Source organism: Hoplias malabaricus, chromosome 3, assembly GCF_029633855.1.
Source record: "Hoplias malabaricus isolate fHopMal1 chromosome 3, fHopMal1.hap1, whole genome shotgun sequence".
NCBI classification, from domain to species: domain Eukaryota; kingdom Metazoa; phylum Chordata; class Actinopteri; order Characiformes; family Erythrinidae; genus Hoplias; species Hoplias malabaricus.
Genome location: NC_089802.1, coordinates 23056246 through 23068853, shown reverse-complemented (window position 1 = coordinate 23068853; position 12608 = coordinate 23056246). Strand labels below are relative to the sequence as shown.

At 37.8% G+C, this 12608-nt stretch overlaps 1 protein-coding gene across 1 annotated transcript; it reads right to left on the bottom strand.

Annotated features, from left to right (window-relative positions):
* Positions 1-491: 491 nt before the first annotated feature.
* Positions 492-12553, bottom strand: tomm22 (translocase of outer mitochondrial membrane 22 homolog (yeast)). The gene is made up of 4 exons (XM_066665872.1): positions 12251-12553; positions 9147-9265; positions 8897-9014; positions 492-941 (listed from the first exon to the last, which is right to left on the bottom strand). Exons 1-4 carry the CDS (start codon positions 12326-12328, stop codon positions 867-869), a joined length of 390 nt encoding a protein of 129 aa, XP_066521969.1. The 5' UTR covers positions 12329-12553; the 3' UTR covers positions 492-866.
* Between the last annotated feature and the right edge of the window lie 55 nt (positions 12554-12608).

Below are 12608 nucleotides of genomic sequence, written 5' to 3'. Positions count from 1 at the left end.
TTGCAAAGGTTTCCTCCAGGTACTCTGATTTCCACTCACTGTCCAAATACACGAACATTAGGTTGATTGGTCTCTCTAAATTGCCCAGTGTGAGTGAGTGTGTCTGCTGACAAGAGATTGGATGCTCAATCAGTTTATCTACTCAGATAGAACACCATGAGTACAGTGAACGCCTGACTCTTCCATGCAGTCAACCATCGCAAAGCAATGACATTGATATATGTATGTAGCTTCTGCATGCTGTTGCTTCTGCATGCTTTATTTGCCCTCTTTCACCCTGTTCTTCACTGGTCAGGATCCCAGAGAGCAGGTTACTAAACAAGATTACTAAACAAGACATTGCAAAATCTATTCTGATCTATAATTATTATGCCTTGTCACTGCATTTCTTTACAGTGATGTTCAGATATGATACAAATGCCTAAATGCCCATTAGTAAACTTAACAGGCTTAAATCATTAATCAGCTTAAATATATCATGGAAAATGAGGATACTTGAGTCTTGAGAACAGCTTTCATGTGGTATTTATAGTCCAGTAATCAAACATTCACAGAGAACACATTTGTAACATCTATAAGAAAATGTTAAATGGACATTTCATTGGGAAAACTTGCATTAAATATAAAAACAGAATACTAGATGACATCACTTTCAGAAAGACAGGTATAGACAGCTGTTTAAAAATGTCAGTGCTCAGATTTGTATGTTTGTTGCTGTGAAGCTCTTTGAAAATGACAGACACCCTCCCCATTCATTTGAATCCTGTAGATTGTTGTCAGACATGCCATTTCTCCTCTCAGTCCACTCTGTCATGTCCAGCTTCCCGGTGAACAGCAGAATAGGATTGTGCAGGAGCCATTTATTTTCAGAGCTTTCCAGGACCAGGAGGCATCATTCCAGGCATTCCACCAGATATCCCAGCATTTGGACCCAATAAAATCTGTTGACATAAAACTCAAATTATTATTGAGCTACTAAAAAAAAAAACTATTGAGCTACAAAGCTGAAGTGACACTAACATATTTACCCACTTAAATTAGCTGACATTTTTCCACAGATTTACTGCAACTAAAACTCAAGTTACTACAGAAATGTGGAGAGTGGTTTATGTGCCTACAGGTATCTATATTCAACTAGTCTTTTTCTCTCTTATGCTCTTTTTCTCTTAGTCTTTCTTTTCTTTTTGGGGATTTGAACACTGAATTTAATCTGGACCTTAGAACTGTTTTTTTTGTGCATGAACACATCACTATCCATGGATAAATCACCAACAGCAGCAACAGTGAGCTTGTCACACTCAGTTTGCTGCTCGTCTGCACTCCCAGAATAGGAGGTTATGGTCCGAGAATTTCTGCTTTTGAGTCATTTCCCTATTCCAAGCAGCACTCTCCTCCACGTTTCCATCAGGCAGAGCTATTGGGAGCTGCTTCAAAGTCAGAGAAAGGCACGCATATGGGGTTCATCATATTCTATAAAAATGGCATCAGGAGTTCCAGCACCTTATTAAAGTTCTAAAGATGTTTAACTAACTAGAAGGTACTGAAATACAGAGGCTCTGCTTCCGTATGTTGCTCCTTTCATTTGTTTGGTCTGCAACCATTACAATGAAGCTGATTGGTTATCTTTTTTTTTAAACATCTGAACAATGCAGAAAATAGAACCGGCTGTGAATGAAAAATTAATGAAGCATAGTTTGACTCAATATGCGTGTTAATTTTCAGAATTTGACATGCTTTTTTTTGTAAGACTTCATGTGAATAGGCCTCATTGTGATTGTATTTTCCCCAATAAAATATAAAAAATTTAAAATTTGATGATTATTTTTATAACTGAACAATAAAAATAAATAAATAAATTGACTAGTTGGTGTATATATATATATATATATATATATATATATATATATATATATATATATATATATATATATATACACACAAATATTTCTATAATGCCTTAATAAAATGCTTTAAATTCTTTTAAAATGGTGGCTAAATAGCTCATCTTGTTCATAGCAGAACACAAAAGCTTAAAACAATGAACACACTGACTATTAAAATGTGGTGGTTAAAGAAAATATAATCTTTTATAATGATTGGAGGAACATGCAAAGCAGAGCCTCAAATTCCCCAATGACCTACAAAAACATTGCTGAACTCCATGTTGTTCTTTAGACTGGGGTGAATTCAGTGTGTCATTTATTTGAAGTGCTTAAAATAAAATAATATATTAATAATCACTACTACTCATTCATTCATTATCTGTAACCGCTTATCTAGTTCACGTTCGCGTGGGTCCAGAGCCTACCTGGAATCACAGGGCACAAGGCAGGAATACACCCTGGAGGGGGTGCCAGTCCTTCACAGGGTAAGACACACAGACACTTCTGAGTAGCCAATCCAACTACCAACTGTGGACTGTGGGAGGAAACTGGAGCACCCGGAGGAAACCCACGCGGACACGGGGAGAACACAAACTCCTCACAGACAGTCACCCAGAGCAGGAATCGAACCCACAACTTCCAGGTCCCTGGAGCTGTGTGACTGCGACACTACTCAATGAACTAATTTTCTTCTTCCTCTTCCAGCGTCTTCCCACGATTTCAGAATGTTGTGACAAAAAAATAAAAAATAATCTGCCTGACTGGTGTTAAGTTTCAACCACAAAAAAATAATAACTGCACCCGTATTTTTTTTGCGATAAAAAATAAAAATAAAAACACTGTAAACAGGCCTTTTTGAGATATTGTTAAAATGTGCTGAAAAGTTAAAGTACTGATACTTAAACTGAATGACAAAAAATTGTTTAAGGAGCCAATGACATCAATAGTTTGTATTATTTTCGCCAGCACCGACTTCAGACCTCTAAATTAAGCACCAAATTTTACAAAAGTTTTAGGCACCTAAGAAAAATTTGACTTAAAAGCCTATTTATCTGAGCAGTAAGTTTATTTGCTCAAAAAAATAATTATAATAGACAATATATAGTATGTAGTGATATTGTGTATCACTATTGGTATAAATTGGTTTGTTACATTTTCCAAATCTCTCCTTGAGGCAATCAGTATTATTTAAGGCTAACATCCAATACCTTGATTTACTCAGGTTAATTAATACTGACAAACAATGAGAATATCTGGGTACAAGCTTTGTTCTTCATGCTAGATCACAATATATGTAGTCTCTTTTTAAGATATATATGTATTTTGAACACGTCCCCTACTGCTTTTTGTCTACGTCACTGAAGCTATTTGTGTGTATTGCTTTGTGTGCTAAAGGTGTTGTTTTTTTCAAGATCACACACTGTGCTTCTCAGGCATAGTCTGGGACCTTCACTTTTTTTACCACTACTTCCCCGATGTTAATCTAGCGGTTTCTTCTAACTCTACGATGACGCTGGTAACCTGCTGCTGTCGCGTCTGTTTGTACTTGTATAACTTTGTATGTGACAATAAACATCTATCTATCTATTTATTGTAATTATATGCAATTTTATACAAACACCATGCCTACTGACAAGTTTTAAATATCTCAAAGTGTGTGGTGATGTACTCTGATGGAAACCTTTGTATCCTCTGCATACTCGATATAACGAATATGGTCATTTACAAAATTGTGTAAAAATACTATGCAAAGAATCGATATATCCCAGAGCTTGATTTTAGCTTGAATTGAAGTCACGTTCACGCATGTAAATTAGAAGCTTGCGCTTACATCACAATATCACGATATGGCAAAAGTCTTATCGTGTGTGTAGTGTGCAATGATTGTGTTGTGCATGTAGCAATTGTGTTGTGTCTATAGTGTGTGGTGATCGTATTGTGTGTGTAAGGGCTGGGAGGTATATTGATATGTTAAAATATATCGGGATAGAACAGAGTGGGATATGGAGTGAGGCTATATTGTTATCGATGTTTGAAGTTTTTAAGTTTCTCTAAGCCTAAATCTTGTACAGAGCCATTAATTTCTCTCACTAAGGGTCTGTGCTGTGCTCAGCTTATCTGCTTCGCTCTGTTCACAGCCCTGCCCCCATCCACATTCTCTCACTCTCTCTCTCTCACACACACAAACAAACACAATGGAGGTGAATAACACTGACTGAAGAGTTAGTCATTAAAAAGAGCATCGGTTCGGTTATATGGAAATGGTTCAGAATTAACCAGTCAGATGATGGGCAGAAACAGAATATCTGCAGTGAATGCCAAAAGAAGGTAGTATCAAAATGCACTAGTACTACTGGCCTATTTCACCATTTACAACAGCAGCACAAACTTCTGTACAAAGAAGCTGTCTCCGAGGCTACTGTTGCTACTATTCTGAAGCATTCACGTCCTAGTACCCCTAAACCAGTTCAGACAACATCGCAAGCTTCATTAGCTAATGCTGTTCCTTAAAAAGAACAGTACAAAATAAAGTTGTATTACTAACATGCTAGTTTACTACAGAGCAAAGGGTATGCTCCCCGTCTCAACAGTAGAGAAAAAGGGCTCCAAAAGGCTGATTAAAACCCTTGACTCATAATACCAATTGCCCAGTCACAATATGTTTGCGTGAGAAGCACTGCCTAACGTATATTTAGGTCAGACAGGCCCTTTCCAACTGGCTCGAAAGAATAATCATTTTGCCTTGATGACAGATATATGGTCAAGTCGCACATGTGAGCCTTTATACTGTTCCTAAAAATCACTTTACTACAGACACTGTAGTAATTTGTCATGTACTTCAGTCTTTATTTTGATAAATAAAAATGTTTTCCTGACATTGTTTAGCTTTGCAACTGAATTGTTTTCACTATATGGGGAAAGTTAAAACCTATGAAAACCTTTGTCTTAAACATATTTAAACATGGACATTTGATTGTCATTTGAATATTGTGAGATGAGATTGAGATAACACAAAGCTAAATGTTCCACTTATAAAATGTTTATAAAACATTTTTTCCACATTACTTTCCACAATGTATATAATATCACATTTTGTATATAGTCATTCAGTTAAAATATATCAGGATATGGATCAGGATTTTTTTTCCATATTGCTCAGCCCTAGTGTGTGTTGATTGTGTGTGTGTGTGTGTGTGTGTGTTGATTGCGTGTTGATTTTGTGTGCGTGTGTATGTGTATGCTGACTGTGTTGATTGCACATGTAGGTTGTTTGTGTGTTGATTATGTATTGATTGTGTGTGAAGTGTGTAATTGTGCGCGTGTGTTAATTGCGTATGTGTTGATTGTATGTCTGTGTGTTGATTATATGTCTGTGTTTTGATTGTGTATGTTGTGATTGTGTGTGTGTGTGTTATGATTGTGATTTGTGCTGTGTGTATGTGTGGGGAGATTGTTGTTTGTTTGTATGGAGATTGTAGTGTGTGGTAGTGATGGCGGTGTGATTTTGTAGTAATGGTGGTGCGATTGTGTGTAGCGTGCAGAGTAGTGATCGACCGATATGGGTTTTTTGACGGCCGATGCCGATTTTTAAACAGCAATAGTGGCCGATGGCCGATATGTAAAGCCGATATTCCCATTCCTCAGACAGTGAATAAACTAGAGACATTATCATGATTTATTTTTACAGAAAACCCTTCAAATTTGCAAAAGAAACCATTAGAGGTCCTGAAATATATATGAAGTGGTCAAAAGCTTATGAAAACCACAAAAAAAAAAACGTAGACGCTTGTCTTATTTTTGAAAAAAAAAAAAAAAAAAATGTTAGTGACTATAAACTGAAGAGTTCATGAGTCCCATTTCTTTTTTCTTTTTAAAATCATGTCTCCAGGGGTTTACTTTCATCAGGTAAAATTGGAGTTGATACCTCCTACTGATCTGAAGTTATTCAAGCTGGAACAGACAGTGGACAGATGGCCTCTCCAAGTATCTCTTTAGACCCCAAGCTCTCCATAAGGAAAATGATTACTTTTACTGCAAAAATACAGTTTATATATCTTGTCTAGACCTAATGTCAACATTAGTGTTTTTCTTTACTTTCAATGAGAAACTCATCTCCTGTCCCTCAGCAAGTGGTCATTTACCCCTCACCAAACAGTAAAAACCCTTAGGTTTGGTGTGTTTGATTCTGACGTACTGAGTTTATTTCTGATGTTTACACTTGTGTCTCACCAAGTAGTGTTCCTTTAAATGACTGACGAGTTAAAAGGCGAGAGCTGAACTCTGATTGGCTGTAGAGCAAGGCAACATCCCCCACACCCCTGCTGCATTCAAATGTCCTCAGCGGGGGAAACGTAACTAGTAAAAGACATTAAGCTTTGAAACATGTTCATTGACTTGATTATTGTTTGTGGAGCTTATGGCTGTCAAATAGAACCATTTGAGTCTCTCGTGCGGTGTCTGGGTCTGTTAGGCGCTGAAAATATATGCGCTCTGCTGCGTGTTTTTCCCTCCTTGGGTGCACATCGCTATAACTCAGCCCCTGATTGGTCTACAGATTTGATTGACATGTCGTTCGAAAGCTGAGAGCCTAAGCTACGCGGCAGCAGGACAAGGGTCATATTAGTTATTTTCTGAAAATGTGTACTTATTTTGGGATTTTTTTTCAGCCAGTACTCTTGACACAAACATGAGGATTACTCATGAACTGTTTGACGGAGTGACTCGTTTTAAAGGGGACTATCTAAGGTAAGCGCTGCTTTGCTAACTTTGTGTGAGAGCCGCTTGTGGGCTCTTCAGACTTCAAGAAGCAGCGGTTTTGTCATTGATGAGGAAGAATCTGAAGTTTGGAATATCATATTTTTTTGGCTTTTATTCCTTAGTCCTACATTTTAGTGTATATCTTTGTGATCCTGAGAGTCTGACCGTTCGATTGGTGTATATGTACACATTGACTCAAATATGGTGACATGAAAAATCTGAAAATCTGTACTGTCACAAATTTTTTCTTAATTTCCAATAACATAGCAAAAATACTTATTGATCAAGTGAGATTATATATAAAATGATTAAATCAATGAAAATCAGTGACTTTAAGCTTTAATTTGTTACATTAACTGTCGACTTTGGACCTGTATTATTTGAGATACTGACTGATATAACTGAGTGATTTTTTTTTTATAGGCGCCGGCGACCAATGAGCAAAATAAGAGGCTAAATAATGCTGGGTTTCTAATGTTACAACCATCAACTCAGTCGTTTATGATAGCAGATTATTGAGTGCAAGTTACAAAGAGCAGCCAGTAACAAATAGTGAGAGCTGAAGAAGAGAAAATAATTCATACCGTTTTCTCTGATGAGACAGCATGCAGCTACAGGTTGGAGGCTTGTACTCCTGTACTTGTGCTAAATGATGTCTGCCCGTAAGATGGCAAAATGGACGCAAGGTACGCTCTAACAGCCAGAATGATGGAGCTGCCCACAGCATTGCCTGTGTGCATTGTGTAAACATCGGCCTCTTGCGCTAATATATTAATCGGCCGGCCGATATCTGTCGATCACTAGGGCAGAAATTGTGGTGTGTGTAGATTTTGTGTGAAGGTGAGATTTTGTGTCACATGCAGTGACTGTAGTTTGTGTGTGTGTGTGTGTGGATTGAGGTGTTTTGAGCCCATGCTGTGGTGTGCTAAACCTCAAGTTCCTGTTGGTGCCAGCTATGCTTCTAAACAATGTAGAACCGTCTTATTTCACTTATTTTCAAATTCTTCTGTTCCTTCAGCACCAATTGCTGAAATTTGCTTTCTCAGAATCTGTTTTTTTTATCATCATCACGTGTCGGTGTGCACTATCTGGCTATTTTTAGCTAAATTTAATTGACTTTGTGCTCACAGATAAAAGGCTCAGACATAGCACCCCCTCTCCATGGTAATAAAGTATACTGCGATAATATTTTGAGATGGTATGACAGTGGATACCGCCCATCCCTGGTGAATTTTGCTGTGTGTATGTGTAGTATGCCGCGATAGTGTTGTGTAGGTTGTTGAACTTTTTTCTGATGTTTGGAACTGTAAAGATGCTTTTTTAATTTTTACTGGCTTGTTTAATTATTAATTGATTTTCCAGCAGCTGCTGCTGAATGGTGGCTAGTGGCCAGCTAACTTTATTGCCAATGTAAATAGAGTGATCCCATTTCCAGTTAGTGGCTTGTTAAAACTGCTAGAACTTACAATGACTGTCAGTTTATTGAGCACATTTCAGTCATGTGGATTTGTGCTGCTCAACAGCTCAAAAATATCTGTGGTATTTTGTTCTTTCTGTATTGTTGCGGTTTGATTTGCCCTTTACTTTTGATTGTACTATCTTTGACAGGGTTCTGAGTTCTTGAAAAACACTATGGAGTGGAGAGGGAAGGAGGAGAGAGAAAAAAGTATTATTATTATACCCTCAGTATGACCCTCTTTGCTTTTAAGGTTTACTGCATTTGTTGAATACTCCAGTTATATATTTACATTTCCCTAGTTTTTTTTTCCTGATGACAATCCAACCAGACAATGATGGATGACTAACTGCCAGGCTCTCCTGTTACCCGCTTCTGTCCAGCTACCCATGCTACAGCTACTGCCACTTGCCTCGGACAAGCTGCCTACCCTCCACAAGTCTTACTATTATTACTGCTACTATTACCACTAGCATTATTGCTTTCATTATTTACTATCACTATCAGGACACATGAGCATAACTGCAGAATTATGTGGTTGCACATTGACCTTTTTTTTCTTTATAATTTGACCTTCTGTCAATAATTTGTAAGTAGAATGACAAGAGGAGGAGTTTACTTAATTTTAGAAAAAATATGTTAATAATTTTGCTGCTGCTCTGTATGATAAGAACTTGAGCGATTTAAAATTAGTATCTGAGGCTATTACACTTGACAGGAACTACAGAAATGACAGCTAAACAGCTCAGTATAACCACCACTTGTGTCTTTATGAAATTCTTTTTGCTGCTCATCATACCTGTCTCTGCTGTTGTAACTGCTGCTGTTCCAGCTGTAGTCGCTCTGTCTCAAAGACAACTGGAAGAACCAAAATCATAAAAGAAGTGGTGCCAACCCAAAGTGCAGTGCGGGAAAAACTGGAACAGAAATGAAACCAAACATATTTCAATGAATATATAAACATTAATTAAATGAGTCAAGGACGGTTAACAGCCTCTACTATGAACATCTATCGATATGAGGTCTACTAGGCAAAACCTGGAAAATACCTGAAAAGTTTCTTGGTTACGGACACTGAGCACCGTGCTGATACTTCAGCTGCTGACCGCAGTGTGTCTGGAAACATCTCAGTTAGTCCCCAGAGCCTCTCAACTAAGGTCTCATCCAGCTGATAAAAAGGTACACAGGCACAAGAGCAATGAGCACACAGCAAAAAACTGGCAAGAATTTGTGGGGGCAGATGGATGGACAATGTATATGACACCAGAAATTACATAAAAGAAAGGTGTTAAGCTGAACCTCTGCCACTGTACAACAGCTTTTAGTAGCTTCTGAATGTTTTAGATATCAGTCCTCAAACAAAAATATACATCTTGATTATGTTGATTTTTAGTTTTCAACCTCCTTTAAACACAGCTTCTGTCCTTCACCCTGTGTGAAAACTTAATTATGAATGGAAAATTTGTGAAAAGTTACCTGATAAATGCTCCAAAATTATTATTATTTTTTTTACATTGACTTACATTGAAATTTAAGGATATTCCTTCTCCTATAAAGTTACTATTTTGGACAGATATGGTGTTCTTTGTATAGCGACGATTTATGTTACCCTCTGCCCTCTGTTACCTGAGCTGCCTTCATGTTGGCTCAGACAGAGACATTACAGAGCAGCAGCACTATTGGTTAAGGATGTGAATTTGCGTGTCAGAATTCACAGACACAAACCCTGTGACATCACGGATTTATGTTTAACTAGCTAACAAACCACTGTGGATACAGAATGATGTAGCTATAACTTATGCTAACTATACACTAGACGACTTTGAAAATACTTTTAAAAGACTAATGTGTGACACTCAATCACATATAAAGACAATGTCACAGAGTTTTTGCAAAGACTGAAAATTTTGCAGTGTCAATAATTACCAGACTGCAATAACTAGATTCCTCAGTTTCAGAAAAACTGTCACTTGTACATATTAAGTTGTGTTGATTTAAACACACCTTTTCATCTCCAGGGCTTATAATATATTATATTATTTTTCACATATTATAACGAAAGCTTACAGTTATTCATATCTCCTAAGATGTTGTTTAGGGAACACAACTTGACTTTAAAACCATTGCAGCACCATTAAAAGTACATTTACAGTACCTTATACACAAGTTGGATCACTGCGTCAAGTGGCGAGCTGACCACTTCACCCACTACACCACTATGACATATTAGTGACTGCCCTAATAAAACTTGTCAACTACAGCTGCTTGGTCAGGAGGCCCTTGCGTCAGGAATCAACTTAGTGGGGCTCTGTTATTGGATGTGCAAGGTAGGGGTGTCAAGCGTGAGGTGCACGTTGGAAGATCACACTTTTTTAAATAGTCAGTCTCACAGAAATCCTCCTGAGCTCTTAAAACCGCTCTCCTGAGCATCTCACACCAAACGATCGAGACGAAGGTATCGCGATACAACTCCAGCAAGTATCACGTGATTTTACTCTAACTCTGTAAAATTGTCTTTGACAGTAAAATCGTTTGAAAAGTTGTTTGGTGTAAGGCCGGCATTAAACACCATAACTGAATCAGCCGTATAGTTTAGCGCGACAGAATGCATAATCTTGGAGATCGACCTAACTGGCTGACAATCACTCGTGTAAAGTCTGTCATATTTTGCTAATGTCTGCTCTCAGAAAACATTTATTTAACAATCAATAGGCATATGATTGTTATTGTTATGTTATACTCAGTGTCTTGAAGAGGAAGATGCAATATGTCAGACCCAACAATGCAGAAGAGCTGAAGGCCACTATCAGAGCAACCTGGGCTCTCATAACACCTGAGCAGTGCCACAGACTGATTGACTCTATACCACACCGCATTGCTACAGTACATCAGGCCAAAGGAGCCCCAACTAAGTATTGAATGCTGTACATGCTCATACTTTTCGGTTGGTCAGCATTTCTAAAAATCCTTTTTTTGTATTTGTCTTATGTAATATTCTAATTTTCTGAGATACTGAATATGGGGTTTTCATTAGTTGTCAGTTATAATCAGCAAATTACATTAAATAAACACTTGAGATATATCAGTCTGTGTGTAATGAATGAGTATAATATACAAGTTTCAGTTTTTGAATGGAATTGCTGAAATAAATCTACTTTTCATGATATTCTAATTTTATGACCAGCACCTGTAGTTTGTTTCTCCTTTAACATGAATTACAGCATCAATTTCAGCAGCCTTTATATGGACATACACACCAGTGATCAATAATATTATGACCACCTCTGTTTCTACACTCATTACCCAGTCCATCAGCTGACCACAAAGGAGCATATTGTAGAACGACAATTACAGAAAGCCCATTGGTTTCTCTGTACACGTTGTTTGACCCCTTTACCCAGTTCTTCAAATGGTGAGGACCATCAAAGTTTAGACGACATTTGGGGTGGTGGATTGTTTTCAGTGCTGGAGTGACATGGACATGGTAGTAGTGATGTGTTATAGTTGTTTTATGCTCCTATGTCAAAATGTATGCTGTAGCCAGATGCGCACCTCCCCAGAAACACAATGTGTAGCATTGACACAGACTGCAAGGACTGATTAGTCCACAGTCAAATGGACACGAATCTAATTGAACTGAGGAAATACAGAAACATGAATTCCCCCACTGTACAGAGACAGAGGAACGATTACATTTGTGGAACAAGTAAAACATGCACGTGTCTCTCATTAAGGATAAATTAGAATTTCATTTGAATCAGATGTGCTAATATTGTAAAAGATATTCGCAGTAAGATGTATGGATGCATAACAATACACACAAGTATGGACTCCTGCAGGTCTACATGGACAATCGACTGAATAAGTATTTGCTACATTATTATTATTATTTTTTAATGTGAGGCAAATTCATGACCTTGTGTGCACTGGCTTCTTCAATGAGGCAAACTGATTGGACCGCTAATATAACAAATCTAGAACATAAAACAACCGAATAATTATTGTTACACACAAAGCAGTCGAGAAAAATTCATTAAGACCAACTGCAAAACAGACAGCATTGCATTAACTTCCGGAAAAATCAAGATATACTCGACAATATTAAGCAATGCGTAAGACTGCTAAACTAATGCAAGGCTAAATATGAGCTTACGTCTTCGTCTTCTCCCTCGATATCATCTTCATGCGGCCGTGTTTCCACAGGCCCCGCGTCTGGAGAAAGAGACTGCATCCCAAAAGTACTTCTTCACCAAGGAGACTACGGGCTTACAACTCACCTAACGTGATTGTTGACGTACAAACGTGTCTTTATACATTAAACAAAGTTTGAAAATATATAAAGCACGAGAGTATAAATCCTGCGCTGTAGTGCTGCACTAACTGGAGGTCAACTCGGTTACATGTGTTTGAAGGAAGAGCCACTTTGTGAAGACGCCTCAGAGCCTAGCCGCTGGTAGGGATATGAAATGGCAACAGCGCCCCTAGCACAGAAGATGACTTATTACAGTGCG

What these genes read in the sequence shown, in the direction of transcription:
- tomm22 (XM_066665872.1), bottom strand. Translation starts at nt 12,328, where the DNA reads ATGCAGTCTCTTTCTCCAGACGCGGGGCCTGTGGAAACACGGCCGCAT. An exon ending in TCGAGGGAGAAGACGAAGAC is followed by an intron (nt 9,266 to 12,250) that starts GTAAGCTCATAT and finishes CCTTTTTATCAG; the next exon opens with CTGGATGAGACCTTAGTTGA. An exon ending in GTAACCAAGAAACTTTTCAG is followed by an intron (nt 9,015 to 9,146) that starts GTATTTTCCAGG and finishes TTTCTGTTCCAG; the next exon opens with TTTTTCCCGCACTGCACTTT.